The 22617-nt window shown below is 42.3% G+C and overlaps 1 protein-coding gene across 2 annotated transcripts; it reads left to right on the top strand.

Annotated features, from left to right (window-relative positions):
• Positions 1–2333: 2333 nt before the first annotated feature.
• Positions 2334–22513, top strand: slc16a5a (solute carrier family 16 member 5a). Of its 2 annotated transcripts, none has more exons than XM_018745288.1 (5): positions 2334–2408; positions 16079–16452; positions 18466–18609; positions 19214–20056; positions 20786–22513. In XM_018745288.1, exons 2-5 carry the CDS (start codon positions 16167–16169, stop codon positions 21034–21036), a joined length of 1524 nt encoding a protein of 507 aa, XP_018600804.1. In that variant the 5' UTR covers positions 2334–2408; positions 16079–16166; the 3' UTR covers positions 21037–22513. The 2 variants fall into 2 exon arrangements, with proteins under 2 accessions (XP_018600804.1, XP_018600803.1); XM_018745287.2 differs by lacking the exon at positions 2334–2408 and adding an exon at positions 5983–6131.
• The last annotated feature ends 104 nt before the right edge of the window (positions 22514–22617 follow it).

Here is a 22617-nt window from a genome sequence, read left to right as displayed (position 1 = left end):
ATGTTCTTCTCAGATTTTTGGATTTTGAAAGTTGAATTGACTGGCATTTTCATTTATTACTTATTTTTGTCGTGTTACTGCATTTCCTTGGGAACCTTCTTGGGAATGGTTACGGAAAATGACTTGTAACGTAAAGGCCGCCACGGCTGTATTTCCTTTGATCAGCGCATTTCCCCGAAAAAAACCCAGTTTTAATACCCTCCTCTACAATAATGAGTAAACAGTTGTAAATGTCCAAATGATAAATGAATATGATGTGTCACTAATGGCTGATAAAATCCAAGGAATACAGCTGACAGTAAGGAGATCTCACTAATGGTTCCCAGTGAAAGTGAGTCAATTATTATAAGGGAAAATTGTGACTGAGAACGGCCAGCGAATCCAACAGAATTTTAAACAGTAAGTTTAAACAATAAAAGCGAGTAGGGGGGACAGAAAAGTAATGGGGTAAAACTACATTTTTTTCTTTAGAAGTGTACTGGAGTAAAATGAAAATTATCAATGCCAAAAACTACTTTAATTATTAATGCCAAAAGCTACTACTGCTACATTTTTTTTTTTAGAAATTTTCGTAAGTAATGGAGTAAATGTTAACCTCTATCTGTGAGAATAATCAGCTGTGATAAAGGGAATTTATATTAATTTTATACCTCTTGCACTTTTACCCTCGTTATCCTTGAACCTGAACCTACCTGGAGCAATAATCAGCGTCATCATCATTATTACCCCTACTACCCCCTTTGATTGTTTAACCTCCTTGTGTAAAATCTTTTTTCTCTCTCATGCAGTCTAGTGTTCAGTCACTGAGGACTGATAAAGAAAAAAAGAAAATTGCACTTGCATCATCGGCATGATTTCTTGTGCAAGTGTTTTTTTTTTCCTACATGCCTTCAATTCCTGCATTTTTTTTTCTGTGCGTCTACTTGAATCTAGAGCGATACCCTATTGCCAAGACCGCAAGAGGAGGAGGAGGAGGAGTCTGAGGGTGGTGTTAATGGGCCTCTTGAAGCCTGCGTCTTTTGAAAGAGGACTGGACTGTAAATGTATAGACTGAGCACAAAAAGACCCTATAGGGTATGACCTCTTGTCTTTTTTGGGTCAGATCGTAAAGGCTGGTCTACTGCGGTAAAAATAAGGCTAAGAGAAGGAAGGGAAAATGCTCTGATGTCCAGGAGTGATGGAAGCTCTTCACATGAGTCGATCCCACCAAGACATCTTCCTTTGACTTTCCGATTTGCGTAAAAAAACAAGAATTTATTCAACAATGTGGTGTTATAAAAATATAAGAATTTCTCAGTGTTGCGATTGACATTTCTAACAAGAAACCCTCATGAACTGTGAAATCTGAAAACAAACCTCCCGGACAACAATGTTTTATGCAAGTATGAAACCAAGGGAAACAGGAAACGACCCAAGATTGACGTTCGACTGAGATCTGATGAACTGGTCTGTCCACATGGGTGGTGTGAACACGGCACCGTCTTCCCTACTTTACAGGATGACTCTCTTCCTATTGAGGCATCAGGTGATACTCCATACCAGCAATACCACCACACACCCCCTCCCAAGTAATTCATAAATAGAGTTAGTTACCTTGAATTGAAGTCTACACCGAATGTTAACAGTGTGCCACTTTGCATGATATAAAATTCTGTTTCATCAAGACCTGTGTGCTTCCATAGATGTGCAAATGAAGCACCTGTACCTGAACTGTTGCCAGAAGTTGTTTGGGGTATGATGTTACTTTTTATTTTGGTAGGTGTTAACTCTAAGGTCACAAGGATAATCTTGTTGAAGGCAAGATGTGGGGAAACAGATTTTGTGAGACTGTACTGTTTTTCTGTTCTTATTTGCTTAAGCATACCATGTATAGTGATGTAATCCAAATTTTGCTGAAAAAAGTGGTTATTCTGTGAATTTTCATTCTGGAACTGCCAAGAGTATGATATGTAAACAGAAGCTACATTGATAGGGGTGCAAACATTGCCAGGGGGTGCATGCTCAGCAGTCCCAGCCGGTTTAAAGCGTTCAGAAAGAATATGGTGTTTTCCAGTGCTACAGCTTGGACGTGGTGTTATTATATTCCTAAACATCTCTCTTCCTCTTCCTTGTGCTCTCGAACTCTTTGAGTGTATGTGTATACCAAATATTGTTGGGTCAGGCCCACGAATATCATGGAAATGAACATCCTGTGCCAAAAGCTAGGCAGTCAGAGTGCTGTGGACCGGAGCCAAACCAACTGGATCAAGGTCACGTGGGGCAATGGAGTACAAAGGACAGATCCTCACACAGAACATAACTCTCATCTGAGTATTGGGTACATCATATAGACAGCTCATCACAGGCTGCGTCAGACCTGGGAATCTGGCTGGCTGCAGGTGCACATACTACCTGGACAACCTCTTACGGTAAGGTAGAAATAACTTGACTCTGGGGAAGCTGGGGGGGTAGCATGTAGTGTGGGTAATAATAAAATCTGGACAAATGAGACTAGCGATGGCAAAATGCTTGCAGTTTAATATTTTTTGGCTGTTTCAAACTTCCTTCTTGGGTTGGTTGATGTCCATAATAAGGTATTTTAAGTCTTGAACCTGCCACTTTAAGGAGACAAATATTTTTAAATATAATAAAATGCAATAGTGAGACAAAAACTTAAACTGGTTTTCTTTAATGATCAACACGAGAGTGTGGGTTTATAATCATTCTGCTGACACAAAAATAAGGCATGAAGCATTAAAATTGTCAACTGAAATGGTAAAATCATTTCCTGGAATAATTTGGTTTTTGTAATTTCCTGAGCCTCTCAATATGATTGCATGAGCTGCTTGTATTATCAGTCTTTATTTAGCTAATGACTTGGCTAATAACTTAAAGTCATTGTTTGAGGCAACGTGTCATGTTAGGTGTGTGTATTATATAAGTGCTTACAAGTGCATAGGTTAATAATCACATTCTAAAATGGAATATTGTGCAACATTTAACAACCTAGGAATGATAATTCATGATTAAGAGCATAGTGTAATGCAATAAATAAATACCGCTTTTGTGTAAATACCTTCCCACCATTTGTGATATTGGCTTTATCAGCAACCGTTACGGAGGGCTGCCTTACCTGATATCGTATTTTTTGTTTCATGATTGTTGCCTAACAACTATGTACCAAAAGGGATTGTACTCCTTAGGTCATACAAGCCCCAGATATGATTAGCTTCCCTGTGACTATTTGCATTATTATGTCACATCCCCTTAAATGTTCTTCATGTTCCCACTATTCACGTTAACTTACAGCAGTGTGTGACGTCAGCGGAATGAAAATGTGAAAAGCATGGTGTCTGTCTGCTCGCAAAATTTGCAGTTTTAAATTAAATGTATAAATTAATAATAAATCTAACTGGGGACTGCAGGTGGTGCGGTGATTAGAGTATTTATCAGTAGCAAGTTGAGTTCTTGCTCCTTAATAAAGTTACTTAGCCTGAACTGATATGGAAAAATATCACTCTATTATATAAAAGGGTAATAATTGTGTACCTTAGTGTACAAACCTGGTAACAGAGAGAGGACAAAGTATTTTAGATTTGTCAGTCGGTTTCCTTCTGCTTGCCCCAGAGTGTCTCATGGTTATTAGATTTAAAAGGAACTGGTTATTAGATTTAAAAGGAAATAAAAAATTTGAATTCAGCTGAAACAAAATCAGTGCAGAAGCCACCATGAGGAGCACTAAGTTAATATTCTACAGTATTGTAGCTCAAGATGGGGATGTATATTGTCTCATCCTGAGCCTGATGATGAATTCTATTTATGATTTAAATTGTTTTTTTTTTTTTTTTTTACACTAAACGTAATTCTGTGCATTTTAAAAGTCCTTCTTTTGTCACAATTTTTTTTTTTATAATGAAAGGGGAACAGTGTATGTTGCATACCTGTTTGGTACATGGCAGTATATCCAAAGAAGGAGATTTAAAAAAAAAAAAAAAAAAAACTTGCAGTGCATCAGCAAACAAACATTTTTATATTTCCAGTCAATGAACTTGTTTTTTTATCTATGTTTTAAATCATATCTATGTGTGTTTTGGCAAAATGGCAGAATGGGCTGTGCTTCATAAATATCAAATATAACTAAAGGTCACTGAGGTTAAAGGGCCTCGAAGGAGGTACGGTGTCAAGTGTTTACTGTCTTTCCTGCAGGTGTGTAGAATCTGCCTGCAGAAGCACCAGTGTGTTACACAGCACTGTGGTCACAATGACCGCATATGGACCACTGCTTGGGCAGAGGGTAACACTGCGGTCGTGGTTGAGGACAGGAATTACATCAATTCTGAAATCCCAACTCTGACAGAAGACTAACCGCACATGGATCTCCAAACTTTCGATCGCTGTAAATGGAGTAAAGACGTTTAGTTGCCGAGCACATAGAAAAAATCACGTACTGTCGTAATGTCATCAAGGTTAATGACAGTGATAAGGAAGGGTGGATCTGTGTGCTGAGCCACTTTTAACCCACATCTACATTTTGCTAAAAACTTTATAAAATGAAAACACATCTGTTACACAGAGAGGGATGGTATATTCATTTTTTTTTAATATACTACACTCAAATGACCTTCATATAGATATGAATTATGACTTGTTACACTATTTTTTGTAATCCCGACCTTGCTTCAAATCATTTTTCACCCGTAGCAATACGTTTGCCTGTTCTCCTAATGTGCCTCGATTGCAGGTTTTTGTCAAGTTTTGAACTGTTATGTCTGTTATTATATTACTGTTGGTATTTTTGGTAGGTATTAAATTTGTGGTCATTTTGTTCTATGCATTGGAAAGCTTGTACAATGTCTTTGTCCACATTTTCATTTTACTGGCCATTTTATTGTGCTGCTGCCACCATTTTACTGCTGGGCCCTTTGTGGTGACATCATTTGCTACTTTGTGACCTCATAGTTGTATACACGTCATGGTTTTCGTACTATACAGGTATGCCGCTTAAGGGTTCGTCTTAGTATTAATGCCAAATAACCTTATCTGTCCTTGGACTGGTGTGGTGGTGCAGCAGGCTTGGCTGGGGTCTGCTCTCTGGTGGGTCTAGGGTTCGAGTCTGGCTGGAGGTGCCTTGCGGCAGAACGGCATCCCATCCAGGGTGTCTCCCCTCCTCTCCCCCTTCTGTCCTGAGTTATTGGGGGGAGAAGTGGATTCAGCCAGTGTGTGATCTCTGGAAAGTTGTAGGCAAGTACCAAATATTTTCCACTCTTCTTTTAAATACTGGCTAGACACAACCATATAGTTAATAATAACAGTAAGCTTTTATTTAGGTTCAAGGACCCTTTTTTCTCAAAGCCAGACTACACTTCCAGCTTAGCCAAAAGACCAAGAGGCAATTTGCCAGACTACTTGCCCCACGCGGCAGCCACCCACGTTTTCTCTCTTTACAACCGGCAAACAGTTATCCCATAATATTCCCCCATAAGTCCCCACAATGGTTGAACACATTTATATTTTTCCCACAATCCAACTATTTACAATAGACCCGTTTCCCGCCCAAACTCTCGGTAAAGCATGTCCTTACATTATTACTACTACTATTATTATTATTATTATTATTATTAAGTGCAGTTTATGTATAGGCCTATATTTTCTCTTAATGTAATGCATAAATTGTACTTTTGCTGAGATGTACGTCGCTTTGGACAAACTAAGCGTCTGCTAAATGAATAAATCATAATTTAAACGTAAAATGTGTACGATTTTAGGGCACTGCGAAGCCCAGATGAGATCACCGTCTTGTTTTTCACTCAGCTGCGGTTAAAATCATCACAGCGTCCAGTGTGAGTGTCCTGTGTCAGGGTGCGAATTTAAGACCTAAGTAAGTTGAAAGCTCCACGAGCTTCGCCGCTTCTTAGGAACAAGCCAATCTATTTCTCCGCGCGTCGGTCGGGTGGGTGTGTCGGGCTTGCGCGTCCTCTCCACGGCTCTGTGGAAACCCGTGCCGTGACATCGAGCCCGTGACGTCACGTCCCCTCCCACGGAGAAACTCGACACTGCGTTGCCGCCGCCGCCGCCGTTGCTGCAGAACGTGGACGTGGAAGTGGACGGGGACCGAACTACTCGGAGGGTCGCCGCGGTCCGGCCCGATGAAGGTGAGGAGCTGGGGGGTCTCGATCTCAGCGGGGGGTTTGGTTTCGGCTGTGAAAAGCGCTGCTGAAACTACGCTACGGCGTGAAAGCGCTTTTCCACGCGGATGCTCCTCAGAACGGCGACTCGCGGCAATCACAATGATGTGCTTGTTCATAAACTTTATGAATAGCCTGGGAACTAAGAGCTGTAATAGAAGAAGGTACTGCAGGATATATATGTTCCTTAATTATTTTGTAGCTAAGCGACGTGATGATGATGATGATCGTATTCGCGTTTTTCTGCTCCGCTTTAGCCCAACATCTGTCTAAAACGTGTCTTTTACGTTTTCTAACTGAGCGCAATTCAGTTATGCGCCCAGCGTCCCCGATCGCTTTTTTTGTCTTCTCGTGATTTTAAACACGATTTTTGAACAATGTTTCAACCGGTCCGCGGCGCGCGACGGCGGTCCCTGCCGCGCGCGCACCTTCTTTTGCGCTGTTGTCACGTCCCTTTGAATCGGTGTCCGTAAAAAAAAACGGAAACAAAAAGAAATTGCGGTACTCGAGTGTAAACACGTTCCTTTCTTTAAACCCGAAATTACTTTTTACACTGATCATGTAGCAATGCAATGCAATGCACTAAAAATAGGGAATCATACTAGTATAAATACGCTTGAACTGTGTGATCAACAGGTAAAATAGTGGTTAGGGCTGTTGCCTTGTAATCTAAGGTTGGTGGTTTCAGCCAGTGTGTGTTCTCTGGAGAGTTGTAGGCAATTATCAAACATTTTCTATCCATTTCCATTTTCTATTCTACTTCTGCTATCTATTGTCCTCTCCCTCTGGTACAAGTGAAAAACAGTTAATCAACTTTTTGGATTTTCACATGAATAATTCCTAGAGTCTGGTCGGATTTTAATAGGTCCTAATAAAGACAGATTGAATAAACAAGTAGAGTGTGCAAAAATTAATTCTCATATCTTTACTGAACATATTCTTTGAATAGCTAAGGGGAAGGATTGAAGGAGTATATAAATTCAGTGTTTCTGGGGGTTCCAGTCTATGATATGATGTTCAGCCTTGACTTCAAGATAGTCTGCTCTAGAAAATATTCCCACAATGCTGCTAATGTGATCACTTAGGTTTAGGAATAGGTGGAACCTCTTTCATCAGCTATAACTTCATCAAAATTCTTCCTATATCTGGTGATCAGACATGCACAGCGGTTAGGAGGTATTTTGGCCCTTCGTCTTTCTCGCTCCGCAGTGAGGATTCTACCATGGCTATTACAGAAAGCAGAATTTCTAGTTTTAAAGTTAGTGTTCCTGGGTTAGGGGTGCTGTGGCGCAGTGGGTTGGACCACAGTCCTGCTCTCCGGTGGGTCTGGGGTTCAAGTCCCACTTGGGGTGCCTTGCGACGGACTGGCGTCCCGTCCTGGGTGTGTCCCCTCCCCCTCCGGCCTTATGCCCTGTGTTGCCGGGTAGGCTCTGGTTCCCTGCGACCCCGTATGGGACAAGCGGTTCTGAAAATGTGTGTGTGTGTGTTCCTGGGTTACTCCTGTGTTTGAGGTTATGGTCATGCTGCATGACCCTACTTCTTTTCAGCTTTAGATGACAGATGCCCCTATACTCTCTTGTACAGTTTTGATACAGTTGACATTTATTCCCCCAATTACTACAAGCCATCCAGACCCTGAGGCAGTAACACAGCCCCACATCATGATGCTCCCTCCTTCCTCCATCAGTTGCAATCAGATTTTGGTGTTTGTATGCAGTGTTTCGTTTCCTCCAAACATTGTGAACCTTCGCCAACATGTTCAGCTCTTGTCTTCTCTGTCTACAGAACACGTTCCAGTAGTGTTCTGGAACATTATGTATTCTTTAAAGTGCTGGAAATGGGCATCAAAGCTTTTTTTGGAGAGCGGAGACCTCCAAGGTCCTCTACAGTAACCTCTCTTGAGCACCACCCTTGTTCAGTGTTATTCGTAGTGTAGGCTCATGGATGTAGACCTTATCAAGTGCAAGAGATCGCTGTAGATCCTTAGCTGTCAGCCTAGGATTCTTTGTCACTTCCCTGAACAATGTATGGCGCACACTTGCGGAGATCTTTAGAGGGTTCCTAATTAGTAGTAATAGTACTGAGCTTGTGCACTAACTGCCTAACTGTGGACTAAAAGAGGCACAATTTTTACAAATACTTTTGTAGCTATTTCCAGCTTTGCAATAATAACCAACTCTTCTTCTGAGGTCTTCTAAAATGTCTTGACTGGGCAATGTTACACTTCAGCAGAGGAGTAGGTGACCAGATTTGTGGGATTTTTTTTTTTGTACATTTGGGCACTTCAAACCCTCACCTGAATGTCATTTTATTAATGGGATACCTTGATTTCATTTACCCTCTTTCAAATTATGGTTTTTCTTGGAGTTTCATACACATTTTTTTATTGACCTTGTACATTTAAGCAATATGTTCAATAAACTCATGACAGTGACCATTTTTAATTAGATTGTTTTATTATTATGACTTATGCAGATCAGATCACATTTTCAAAGTCATTCATAAAGGCACCCGAGAAGATCCAGGTTCACAAACCACCTCACAATTATATGTGACCTGAATTGGTACGGTAAGAATACTCTATAAATAAAATTATTGTAAAGCTGTTTAAGATTTTAAGTAGCTTTGGACAGAGTCATCAGCTAAATAAAAGTAAACACTCAACACCATGCCATTACTCTGGCCATGGTTCTTTATTGTGCTTTCTTATTTACAATGGGTCATAAAGGTCCAGCCAGGAGACCGAGAACAAGCAGGCAAATCCATTTACATTCCGACTCCCTAGAGGGTGGGGCTGTCTGCCAGCCTGGTCTCCATGAGCTACTCCATAGAAGAGAGAGACATAACGTTGACATTTATTCCTTTATGAGACATTTTTCTGTGCATTTGAGCAACAGACAAAGAGTTGGAGATGCAGACATGCGATTCTCGTAGCAGATTCGGTGTGTCCAATACCACGGTTTTTTTCCTTGTGCACGTTAGCACCAGCAGCTACACGTAGAACTGATGAAGAGCCGCTTGCCAACGTCATGTCATATTCGGCCAACAAACTTTTCATGTGACGAACTCACTTTTGGCCCCGATTAAGTTCATACGGACGGTACCCATTGCATTATTATTCTATAATATTATTAATGAGTGATCCTAAGAAACTGTTTGTCTTTGTTATCACATACCATGCAGTTATGTGGTTTAAGTGGTATATTATAGATGTTCCACAAGTGGAATGAATGTTTCTTGACATTTTTTATTGTTATATGGAAATTATAGTGCACAGTAAATTTTCACAGCTTGTCAGTTGCTTAATTGTATAGGTGTAGTAGGAAATGGAAAGGCAACGGAGTGAAATGTTGGCACAGTGTGGCGGGAAGATTATGCCAACAAAGTAACATGTTTGAAGGTAAGTTTATGATGTTATTTAAGCTTAGAATACTTTAAACAATGGATTTTAGAATTGGTGAAACTGTTTCTGTCATTGTCTTCATGTGAGAAGATAATGCAATAATTCATGTAAAAACTAACTGGAATGGTTTCCATCACCAGCATCCTCTGTCTCTATGCACAGCTGTTTGTCTGTTTATCTTTTGGGCAGAGGTCCGATTGTTTCAAACCCTTGGAGATGTTTTAAACTGAATTTGCTTACAGAAGATCAGGGACTGAGTTCTGAGACTGGTGTGAACGGTACAAAAACGGTATAAATGAATATCAGTTTAAGAAGTATTCATATTACAGGAGCTGGTGTAATACTATCAGATGACGTAGTCCTATAAGAAAGAACACAATGTGTAATCATAAAACACAATATCTGCAGTCTGATTTTATTCCTTTTGTTTGGTTTCAGACTCATGGTGTCAACCAGCACCTTTAAGATTAAAGACCTTTAAAGTTTGATTTGATATCCTCCTTGAAAATCAAGTGCCCCTCTGTCTCTGTTAGTGGTGTTTCTCCACCTCACTAGAGTCTGTTGCACTGTGAGAAGTAGCTAGTAAAAGAAAACATGTTGAGAAATAAATTTAGCAGGCAAAGTTTAAATGCAGGACACGTACTTCCTGCATTGCAATTTAAAGAATAGCACCGTTTCTCCCTCATTCCTGTGGCCCTAGCAGCATGTCTGCTATGATTTAAAGTATAGTTTGCTATTCTCTGACCGTTTACAAGTGGTTTTCAATTTACGTCGGGTTCTCTTCCAACAATCCCATTACAAGTTTACTTCATCATAAATTACAAATCCCCTTATAAACCATAAGGATATATATATAAAAAAAAAGAACATGCATGAATGCTATGTTGTGTAAAAGGGATTTGTTATTTTTTGCCACTGATTTCACACATTATTCTTGTTAAAGTCATACTAATGTAGAAAAATAATAACATAAATACAGTGCACTGTTGTAATTTAATGCTGCACTATTCTTTTATTTTCATTTGGACAGTACTACAGGAGGGTAGTGTCAGAATATCTTTTATTGAAGTTTTACTAGATCTACTGTCTTGTGCTTTTTTTTTTTAGCACCACCAGAATGCTACCTTTTTGTTTCCTAGCCTTTTAAAATAAAAAGGCTTTTGAAAGGAACTATAGACAAAAAGTTTAGTAAACAAATCCCAGTTCCTGCTGGATACCCAAACACAGACTGGGACCCAAACAGTAACAGATATGACTTCCTTGTAAGCAGCGTGGTCAGCTGATGTTGCCGTTCAGCAGATGGAGCAATCATCATTGTTATGGCCAAACATCAAAACTTGAATATAATAATAATAAGGTTAACAGATGGCCGTTGTAAGTCCACATGGTCGTAGGTTACATGTGTCATAAATCAAGGACCACTTGTATTTGACCCATCCAGGCAGGCTTCAATTTACAAAATTAATCCATTCCTGAAAACTCTGTGGATATCAAAACTGAGGATACCAAAACCCTATCTCCCATTATTTTAAATGAGTAAAATGTACAGTTCAATTTTATAGAATGCTCTTCTTAGGGAGTAATGCAGAACATTGAACTGAAGGAGACTTAAAAAATAAAGGGTTAGCTATTCATTCAATTACATTAAAAAAGTATTACATTTATTAATTTAGCAGACGCTTTTCTACAAAGCGATGTACATCTCAGAGAAAATACAATTTGTGCATTACATTAGGAGAAAGACTGACAGTTGCAGATGTGATTTTTAAGTAAACCTAGTTTGTTTGTTTCCACTTTATGCACCAATGTTCATCGCATGAGTAGGTGCAGAAAACTCAGGATAGACTAATCCTGATCACCTTCCTACAATATTTTTTTAAAAAGGTACACAAACATTTACATACCATACAGGAGTAGCAGGTATGTAAATACTTATCTGGGGATGATCGTAAAGTCAAGGTGCATGAACATTTATACCATACATGAGCTTGAGAGATCATGGGCAAAGTGAGTCAGGAAAGGTGAGTTTTCAGACCTTTCTTGAAGGTAGACAGAGTTTCTGCAGTTCTGAGTGAGAGCGGGAGGTCATTCCATGACAACGGAGCCAGAACCAAGAATCTCTGTACTTTATTTTTCATGCACGGGACTACCAAGCGGGCAGAAGTAGACGAACGAAGGGGTCTGGTTGGGGTGTAGCGGTTGATCAAGTCTTGTAAATAGCTGGGAGCAGTTCTGTTGACACATTTGTAGACAATAACCAGGGTCTTGAATTTGATCCGGGCAGTTATAGGAAGCGAGTGCAGAGAAACGAGTAGAGGAGATACATGGGAATGCTTTGGCAGGTCAAACACAACTCGAGCAACAGTGTTCTGTGTCAGCTGCAGAGGTTTGATGGCAGTAGCGGAAAGGCCACACAAGAGAGTTGGCAGTAGTCCAGACGAGATGTCGCCATGGCCTGGACAAGTAGTTGGGCAGAGACAGTTGTGAGGTAAGGACAGATCCTGTGGATATTATACAGGATGTATCTGCAGGTCCGGGTTGTGGCTTTGATGTGCCTAGAGAAAGATTGACTCAAGTCTGTCGTCACTCCCAGACACTTAGCCGAAGAGGTAGGCAAAATGAGTGAATTGTCCAGAGAGGAGGACAGGCCAGCTGGGAGGTGAAGAATCTCTGTTTTGGAGAAGTTGAGTTAGAGGTGATGATCAGACATCCAAGCAGAGATGACTAACAGGCAGGCAGCAATGCGTGCAGAATTGTCTGATGCTCGAGGTGGAAAGGAGGGAAAGAGCTGGGTATCGTCAGTATAGCAGTAGTATTTGAATCCATGGAAGGCTATGACTGGGCTGAGGGTGGAAGTGTAGATCGAGAAGAGAAGAGGACCCAGTATTGAGCCCTGTGGGACACTGGTTGAGAGAGGCAGAGGAGAAGAACGGGAGCTCTGCCAGACCACTTGATAGGATCTGTCAGATAGGTAGGACTCAAACCATCTTAGTGCCGCTCCTTTGATGCCAAGCTGACTAAGAGAGGAGAGTAGAATCCGGTGGTTGGCAGTGTTGAATGTTGCAGTCAGATCTAGGAGGATGAGGACCGAGAAGAGGGAGGTGGCTCTCGTTGACTGGAGAGCATCAGACACCGCCAGAAGTGTCGTCTCTATGGAGTGACCAACTTTGAAACCAGACTGATAACCATTGAGGAGATGGTTCTGGGTGAGGAATTCAGATAGTTGATCACAGGCCGCCTGCTCTAGAGTTTTAGACAGGAAGAAGAGGAAGGAGACTGGTCTGTAGTTTTGAACTGAGTTGGGGTCCAGGGAGGGTTTCTTTAAGAGAGATGAAATGAGAGCAGTTTTGAAGGCAGCTGGGAAACAGCCAGTAGAGAGCAAGGAGTTGATGATATTAGAGATGAAGGTGGAGAGTTGGGGGGAGATGTTCTGTTGGAGTGACAATGGAATTGGATCAAGTGAGCAGGTGGTGGTTCTGTGTGATATCAGGAGGTCGGAGATTTCGGATTCGGAGAGCATGACTTCACAGGGAGGTTTAGCGTGAACCGAGTAGGTTGATGCTGAGAACTTGTCTCTGATTGCATTGACTTTGTTTCTGAAAAACAAAGCAAAGTCATTGGCAGTGAGAGAAGGAGGAGGAGCGGGTGGCAGAAGACACAGAATGGATGAGAAGTTGGCAAAGACTCTGTGTGGTTTTTTTGTTGCAGACTGTGTTTTGTTGTGGTAGAAGGTAGTTTTAGCTGAAGAGACAGCAGAGTGAAAAGTAGCTAAGAGTTTTTTGTAAGCATCCAGATCTGAGCGAGTCTTGGATTTTCGCCATCTTCGCTCTGCAGCCCAGAGTTTTGTCCTGTTAGCACGTAACGTATCAGTCAGCCATGGAGTGGTACTTGAGTGTGCTAGTCTGGAAGATAGTGGACAGAGAGAGTCAAGGACGGAAGATAGGGCAGAGAGGAAAATGTTAGTGGCATTGTCTGTCGATAGATTCGAGAATTGTGCATCAGAAGGGAGAGCAGACAGCGTGGCAGAGGCAAAGCGGGAGGGTGAGTGATTTTAAGTTGTGGCGGAAGGTGACAATGGGTGCAGAAAGAGGTGAGGGAATAGTGGCGAGGCAGGGTTGGAAGGAAATGAAGATGTGGTCAGAGACATGCAGTGGAGTAACAGAGAGGCCAGGACAGCCACAGTTATGGGAAAATACAAGGTCAAGGCAATTGCCTGCTTTGTGAGTAGCGGGGGATTGGGACAGGAAGAGATAGGACTGCAGTTGTAACAGAAGGCCGCTTGCATGAATGTTGTCGACGTGCAGGTTGAAGTCACCCAGGAGAATCAACAGAGCGTTGTCACCTGGGAGAGAGCTCAACAAAATGTCAAGGTCATCTAAGAAGCAGCCGAGGGGCCAGGAGAACGATAAAGAACAACCACAACAAGAGTTATTGGGGCAGTGATAGACTGCATGCCATTCAAAGGAGAACAGATCATGCAGGTGGAGAGGGAGAACAGAATGTTCCCACCAGGGAGAGATAAGCAGGCCTGTGCATCCACATCTACCAGAGGGATGAGGGGTGTGAGAGAAGGAGTAGTTAGTGGAGAGAGCTGCAGGTGTGGCTGTGTTGTCTTGGGTGATCTAGGTTTCCCAGCCCCTCTGAAAACCCCAAACCAATCTTCCCAAATATCACTAAGACACACACACACTCGCACACGCTGCCTGAACCGCATGTCCCATACGGGGTCACGGGAAGCCAGAGCCTAACCCGGCAACACAGGGCGTAAGGCCGGAGAGGGAGGGGACACACCCAGGATGGGACGCCAGTCCGTCGCAAGGCACCCCAAGCGGGACCTGAACCCCAGACCCACCGGAGAGCAGGACTGTGGTCCAACCCACTGCGCCACCGCGCCCCCCATTTAGGAGACTCTTTTCTCCAAAGTGATGTAGACCTCAGAAAACAGCACAAAAGTGTATTATACCTGTGCTTCTTTGCTGTTCTGCTTCCAGATGTTGCTCAGAATACCCAGGGCAGTTGTCTGTCTCCAGTTTCTGCTCCAGGGTAATTCCCATTTTTCATTTTAATTGATCAGTTCTCTGTATGACGAGCTGTACATCTAGCAGTGATCAACTGAGCAAAATGTTTATTGTGAACAACTTTCTAAAAGTTTACACTGTTGCCAAAATGTGCAAACATAACCCGAAAAGCCATCGGCAATGTTTTCTGTCAGTTGCTCTGCTGTCTCCGCAATCGTTCCATGTCACAATGAATATGGCTGACAAATACTTCCCATAATGCCCCACTCTCTTAAAGCTACAGTCACATTCTTAACACAGAAATAGATAGCGAGATCAGGATGCAGATTTACCAAATACAATACATTACTGCATTTTTACTTCACTTGCTTAACGTGTGACTTTCTAATTTTTTGGACACGCTCCTGGTAAATTTTGTTGTACTAATTTTTATGTTCCCTAAATTGAAGAATGGCTATCAAAAGCCAAGAGTCAATATACTGAAATGTAGGATAAGGACAGTTCATAAATCAAAGGAGGCCTGCACTTACTAGGACTTGGTACTTGCTAGGACATCCCTTATCAAGAAAAAATATATAACGGATAAAATCTGTCTATCCACCTGGGTCACTAAATAAATCCATCCATCATCAACAGCTGCACATCCCAAACGGGGTTGCGGTGAGCCGGAGCCTTAACCGGCAACACAGGTCGCAAGGCCGAAGTGGGAGGAGACACACCCACGATGGGACGCCAGTCCGTCGCACGACACCCCAACCAGGGCTCGAATCCCAGACCTGCCACACAGTGGGCACTGGCCAATCCCACCGTGCCACCACACGCTGCTGCTAAATAAATGTTACAATATGTCAATTATTTAATTAAATAAAATATTAAGAAAAATAGAAATTTAATTTATTTAAAATAAATAAAAGTAGTTTTTAAATAATTTATATACATATTGTAGAAACCATAGTGTGTATATATATATATATATATATATATATACCACAATATTACAACAGTGAAAGTCACCGTATATTTACATCCCAATTGTTTATAATTATAGTTTAAAAAATTTGGAAATAGTTGGACGTGAAAGATCACCAAGTTGTGTACAATCCGTCAGAAATATAGAACAGTTAAACGTAAATAAAATATGAAATGTATTGCCTTTTTTACCAGTGTATATTGGGCCATATTTGGGCCATAAATATGCATTTAGTTTTCAATACTTGAGGATACTGAAACAGTTTGTATTCCCTGAACATTGGTATTGTATTTTTGCACTTTTTGAGGAAGAAGGTTTCATATTTGATGCAAGCCTACACACACATCCATCTCTACATATGTTTAAACGTGCCTGTTTGTAAAATAACATCTTGTTTCTAAAAATCATTGGAGAAGAGAGTTCTAAGTTTTTGTATGGTGGACATGCTTCTGACAAGGAGAGATGAAATGCGAGAGGCCTGAGAAGCTTCACTAACTTATGTTTATTTTTTGACAACATTCAGACGGGATTAGCTGCCGGTGGACGACTGACTGGAGAGTGAAGGCGCCTGAGGACCCCTCCAACCAAGACCAGGAAGCACAGAGGCGAGGATGGCAGATATAGGAGCCACCCTTGATGATTGTGTGGAGGACGGAGATAACCTGCAAGGCTCAGCATCAACGCCAAAACAAGACGGACGTCATGCCCAGTGGGAGGCTCCAGATGGGGGTTGGGGTTGGGTGGTGCTGGGAGCCACTGTCCTTGTCCAGGCCTTAACACTGGCCTTCCCCTCCTGCCTGGGTATCTTCTACACTGATCTACAGACTACTTTCCAAAGCAGCAACAGTGAGACCTCCTGGGTACCCTCCATAATGACTGCGCTGCTGCATGCTGGAGGTGTGTAGGAGAATGACTGGCAGTGCACAGCACAATTCACACAGTTAAAGTCACTGGAGGAGTTCTTATGGACCATGCGTGTTCCCAGTTAATTCCCCTCATAATATTTTCACTGCTGACTTGTGTGTTCATGCTATGGTATCTTTGAGCCTATGGTACTGCCGAAGAGATAACGTTAAGAAAACACTGGCTCAAGCAGTAATTCTTGATTTTATGCTGTGGCAGCAGGGAGACCCATGCAATGCAAAGTTCTCCAACAGGATGTACAGCATAGGCCTTATAAAGCATGGGGTAAAAAAAGAAAGGAACATTCTTAACCACTTGGGTAGTATCAACAGTACCTTTTCACGCATTGCACTAGCACACTGGAAACAGCTACTCTCTTTGCAAATCTCCTTTTCACTCTTCTTTGCAAATAATCAATAAAATATTATCATTTTATTTCCAAGCACATAGTCTTTAGTAATGTCCCTATGATTCAGGGAAGACCTATATGGGCATTAACGCACAAAGACATGTATGAGTTTATTAATGCAATAAGATCACTCGGAAGGGTAGCAAGAACATTCTACACAGTAATGGAATATGTATTTTGGAACAAGATTCTACAGTACACATGCCTGAACGCTGCAGACAAATGACCTACCCCTGAGCTCTGTATAAGAACCACATGACCTTTTAATAATCTCGAGGTCAACGAAGATGAACCTCAACCTTAAGTTTAACCATGTTCAAGCTAATGCATTCTCCAAATTATCATGCGCAATCATTATTCAGATATTCCTACATCTAATAACGCCACAGACAATGTGTTCCCAAATGTCTGCTGCCTCATTCTGTTCAGCAACAAATGAAGGCAAATAAGAGTAAAACTTCAATTTTCCATTGCGTTTAAACTGAGGCACAGATTTACAAATGAGTAAAAGTGTCTCTTGATAAAAGCACTGTCTAAGGAAAGGCTTAATAATATAGGCAGATATAGGACATGTTTACCAGAGATCCACTGAAGGTCGTGTGTAGCAAAGTTCTGGTGCTGTTAACACGGGAATTTAAGGATTCAGAAACATTTAACAGGTGAGCCGACATGCAGTTCGCCACCTGTCCCAATGACCGTTACAAAAGTCAACCCAAAACAGATCTGTTTGTTTCAATGTGATTGTTGGCAAGCACTGACAAGGCTCACGTCACAAACCATCGGGAACGGCAGGTGGTGAAATAGCTCCCAGTCAGCAAATTGTGACATCGAGCGATTTTCCTTTCCATGACACCCAGTGAAATGTGGTTTGTAGCGTCAGTCGTGTCAGTTGCTTTTTCTTCTTAGTTTGTGTTGGGTGGTAAGCGTACTCTTTGTCGGCGTTATTTTTTTGGTTGCTTAGCACATGCGCCTACTCGGTCCTGCCATTTCAGGTGTTTATGCAGTTTGATATTTTTACGGACACATTTTGTGTTAAGAGGCCTATACTGTTTATGGGTACAACAGCAGGGCCCCACCTGGGTCTTAAAACTGTGCATCCAGTTTCTTAAGAACTGCCTTGCAGGACCAGGGTGATGGAATAGCAATTTTTGAGTCAGGAGGGTAGTGTCAGAATATCTTTTACTGAAGTTTACTATGGGACTTTGCTCGAACTAAATGGCAGTACACTGAAATGTAAATAGCCAAAACAAGTTTTAGCTTTCATATTGCTTTGTGGCCTTGAGTAATGAAACCGTTTGCTTATTTTCTAGTGGAATTGCTATATACAATGAGTGTCCTGAGGATACTTAAAAGATGTTGATGTAGGCACTGTCACAAAACCAGGATTTGCATCTGTACTATGTGCATCTGACACGGTCATACAAATGAGGATGATTGATTGTGGAAATAAGTGCATGTGTTTGCATGAAAGGTTTAGGCATGGTAGTTCATAACCAGTAGTGTTTAAAACAGTTTTATTATCTGCAGGAATGTGCAGATATTATCCAGGCTTGTAAGTGTGTCTGGTGCTATACTCTTGTTCTTGATTTGATTTGCAGGTCCTTTCTGCAGCGTGCTGGTGGAGCACTTTGGTTGCCGGATTACGGTGATGCTGGGAGGTGTCCTGAGTGGTTTGGGAATGGTGGCCAGTTCCTTCACCACCACCATTAGTGAGCTTTACATTACCACGGGGATCATCACAGGTTAGTGGCTGAGCAATCGGATGGGTCATTCACTAAGTTTGTAGAAACTTTGAAAAAGGTTTGGAATTTTTCTTTTTTTAAATTTCTTGTAGTTAGTGCTCATTTGGCGTTCGGAACTTTTGAGAATATGTCCTCATTCACATTTGACCAACATCCTGGCAACCAGCCAGTATTACTATTCTTTATTTAGCTAATGCCTGTGTGCAGAGTCATTTACAGTTATTTACCAGTTTATATAGCCTGGTAATTTTGGCTGTATCAATTCAGGGTCAAAGGAGAGGCCCCACAAAAATACCAGTAGAAATTAGTTTTATTTAAATGGGGCAGAGTAGTATTCTTCCAGGGGAGCCAGAATTTCTATACACACCCTTGGTGATGGGGCAGCAGGTGGTGTAGTGGCTAAAACCATCCAAAGACTTGGGTTTGCAAGGTTCTTACCCTGAATTTATACAGTAAAAATTAGCCAGCCATACAAGTGAATAAATGATAGTAAGTAGCTGGATGACTGTAAGCTGTATCCGTTGCTTTGGAAAAAAAGAAGTGTCAACTAAATGAATAACTAAGAATAATTAAATATTTATGAGTTTTCCACCATTTCCTACAGGGTTGGGCTTCTGTTTCAGCTTCCAGCCAGCCGTGACAATACTTGGCCACTACTTTGTACGCCGACGTGCCTTTGCCAATGCGGTGTCATCCACGGGTACTGCCATCGGCCTTTCTACCTTGCCCTTCCTCTCGCACTTCCTCCGCAGCGAGCTGGGCTGGAGGGGGAGCTTCCTGGTGCTCGGTGGAATTCTGCTGAACTGCTGTGTGTGCGGGTCTGTGATGAGGCCTGTGGGAGGCCCACGACATAAAGGCCATGGCACAGCGAAGACAGAGGAGGCGGAGTCCGAGGGCCAACCACGTGACGAAAAGCTGGGGACCAGGGTAGTGATGGTCCTGCGGAGTTTGATGGCCTCCATTCGGCGCCACCTGGCTTTTGACGTGTTCTGTGGCAACGTGCGATTTCGCATCTACTCTCTGGGCATCACCTGGATGATGGTGGGCTTCATGGTGCCCCTGGTGTACCTGGTGCCTTATGCCACGGCCAATGGCATGGAGAAGAGCCGCGCGGCGCTGCTGCTCACCATCCTGGGCTTCGTCAACATCTTTGTGCGGCCGATGGCCGGACTGCTCTTTGGCCTGCCCTGGTTCAAGGGCCGCCACGTCTACATGTTTTCCGCTGCCCTGCTGGTCAACGGGCTAAGCAACAGCATCTGCTGCGTGTCGGCCAGTTTTCCTGTGCTGCTGTCCTACGTGGTGGTCTATGGCCTGTCCATGAGTGTTGTGGGCGCATTGCTCTTCACAGTGCTGATGAATGTGGTGGAAATGAGCCGCTTCCCAGCGGCCCTTGGCCTGCTGTGTGTGATGGAGAGCATCACCCTGCTCCTCGGGCCGCCCCTTGCAGGTAGAGGGTGAAGCGAGTCTCTTTGGCTGCATTGTTATCCTACTTGTGTTTTTACACCTTATATTGCAGTAATCAAGAGTTGATGTCCACCGTTCCCATGTTACATTCTAGCACTTGATTTCTTTGGCACTCCAGCAACATTTAGCTGTGGAAAAACACTGGTGCCAAAAGCACTGACTGAGTTCATTCTCTAGCAGATTAATTTATTCTTAAGCAGCTTACACTGCTTAAAATTTTTAACTCTCACCCAGATATTGGCGGGATAACATATTGAAGCCATGCAGATGAAGGGCTTTGATAAAAGGAACTGCAGTGTTGGTAACAAAAAAGTCTAGATGTGGAAAATTTACATCTACTTCCTCAATCATTCTTTCCCTGGATTCAAGTGGAACAACATACACTTCTTCTTAAGACACATTTTATGTTTTGTCTCGCTCGGGGACACACACACACACACGCACACAAGAGTCTAAAACCGCTTGTCCCGAGTGGGGTCACGGCGAGCCGGAGCCGAACCCAGCAACACAGGGCACGAGGCCAAGGGGGGAGGGGACACACCCCAGACGGGACGCCAGTCCGCCGCAAGGCACCCTAAGCGGGACTCGAACCCCAGACCTGCCATGTTTTGTCTCATTTCTGTGAATTCTTCTTTGTTATGGTTACAGCTGTTTTCTGCACTCGTCCTCGGGCCTTCCTAAGACCACGCCTTTCCCCTCACTTGTGTTCCAGGGATCGTGGTGGACAGCACCGGCCAGTACAGTCACGTCTTCTATGTGTGCAGTGCCGCCGTGGCCTCATCCGCCATCTTCCTCATGGTGTCCTTCTGCTGGCTGGACTATACACAGGCAAAGAGCTCAGGTCCTCTCAGATCACCCGCCCACAAGCCCGCCATCATCCTGTCCGACTGCCAAGATGGTATTGGTGTGCAGAAGGTGGAGGCATCCCAGCCGATGGAGACAGCGTTCGTCACTGTTGCCTGATCCATGCATAGTGTCTAGATGGACCGTGATGTCTCCGTCCTTTGCCGAGTGCTTGCGGGACGTCTGGGTAGCAACCAAAGCAGGCTGACGCACACCGATGGGGGATGGCACAGTGCCTTAACGCAGCTTTTAGGAGCAAGTTTTAGGAAGCTGTAGGTTTGATTCACGTGCAGTCCAGATTTTTCCTCGTGTCTCACTCCTTCTGTCCTTATTTCACACAGTTCAGGTCGATTCTGGTTGCATTACCAGGATAATTCACGCAAGAAAAAGGCCCAAGTGCGAGCAGCAATGTGCAAATCAGCATCAGCATCAGCTGCGGCATCATTACCTCACACTGGTAAACACTCTAAAATAAAGATTTTGACAAGACTACAATATGAATTACACTAATACCTCCATTAGCGCTACCTCCTGTGGTGCTGTCTCACTATGGCGCTCTTTCATTTTAGCCCTCTGTGTACTTTATCATAATACACCATATTTTAAAATATTTCTGAAAAATATTTCAGAGAAATTTTTTTTGGAGTTTGTTCTTGTTGTCCAGAAAATACACTGTTTTTGTGTTTATGTATTGTTATTAAAGGTATAACTATTCTGCAGAGTCCTGTATTTCACATTGTGTTGTTCATGCACAGTTTTGAAGTTCCAGAACACAAATAAGCACAGAATCCCGTCGGACACAACTTCACAAACCCTCAGCACCTCCTTCCCGCCCAGCCCCTTGGAAATTAAGAATAGAAGAAAGGAATAAAAGGACACCGTGTATCACACCCACCTTGAGCGTCTCCCAGGGGGATCCCATGCCATATGTATATTTCAGATTTAAATAACCTGTAACTGCGCACATTTCCATTTATACAGTATAAATCTACCGTATTAATGACCTTTTATAACACTGTTCCATTTAGCGTCGTACTTTGCAAGAACACACGTTGAGCGCTAATGGAGCTATTAGTGTAATAAATAGTGTCATGCCATAAAAATATCAACAACACAACTACAATCAATATAACTTTTTATATGGAATATATTAAATGTTGACCTAGAGAAATAATATATAAGAAAACCTGTGACTTTCTGTTATTGACGCTGTCAAAAAACAGTGGGAAATGTTTTTTTCTGACCTTTCCCACTTTGGACCTATTGTGTGATTTGACTTCTTGCAGGTAGTGAGTTTGCTTGTGTTGGCATGATCACTGTTACAGAGCAAAGAATGTCCTGTTGTTTTCCAGTGCCTTCCAGGGTATCAAAGCTACATTTTGTGTTTGTTTTGCACCAAACAGAATTCTTGGTTTTAATTTCATATCTGACTGATGTATGTTTTTATAGCACTTTTACATTGTGTAGGTAATATTAGTAATGTGTACAATCACTATGTACAAGACCACCTGATTCAGGACAATGTAAACACAACTTCTCAACAACTAACAAGTACAGGAGCTGAACTTTTCTGTGGACATTTCAAGTTTTGTGTGTAAAGGGCAAACAACTTTTGAGTCTCAAGTGTTTTCATTGTATCAGCTTTTCTGCTGAACTATGTATATTTATTTTAGATGTTCTTAAAAATTATGATCAATTTAT

This window comes from Scleropages formosus, chromosome 1 (assembly GCF_900964775.1).
Source record: "Scleropages formosus chromosome 1, fSclFor1.1, whole genome shotgun sequence".
NCBI classification, from domain to species: domain Eukaryota; kingdom Metazoa; phylum Chordata; class Actinopteri; order Osteoglossiformes; family Osteoglossidae; genus Scleropages; species Scleropages formosus.
Note: the sequence above shows the minus strand (reverse complement) of the source record. Positions and strands in the feature narration are given on the sequence as shown.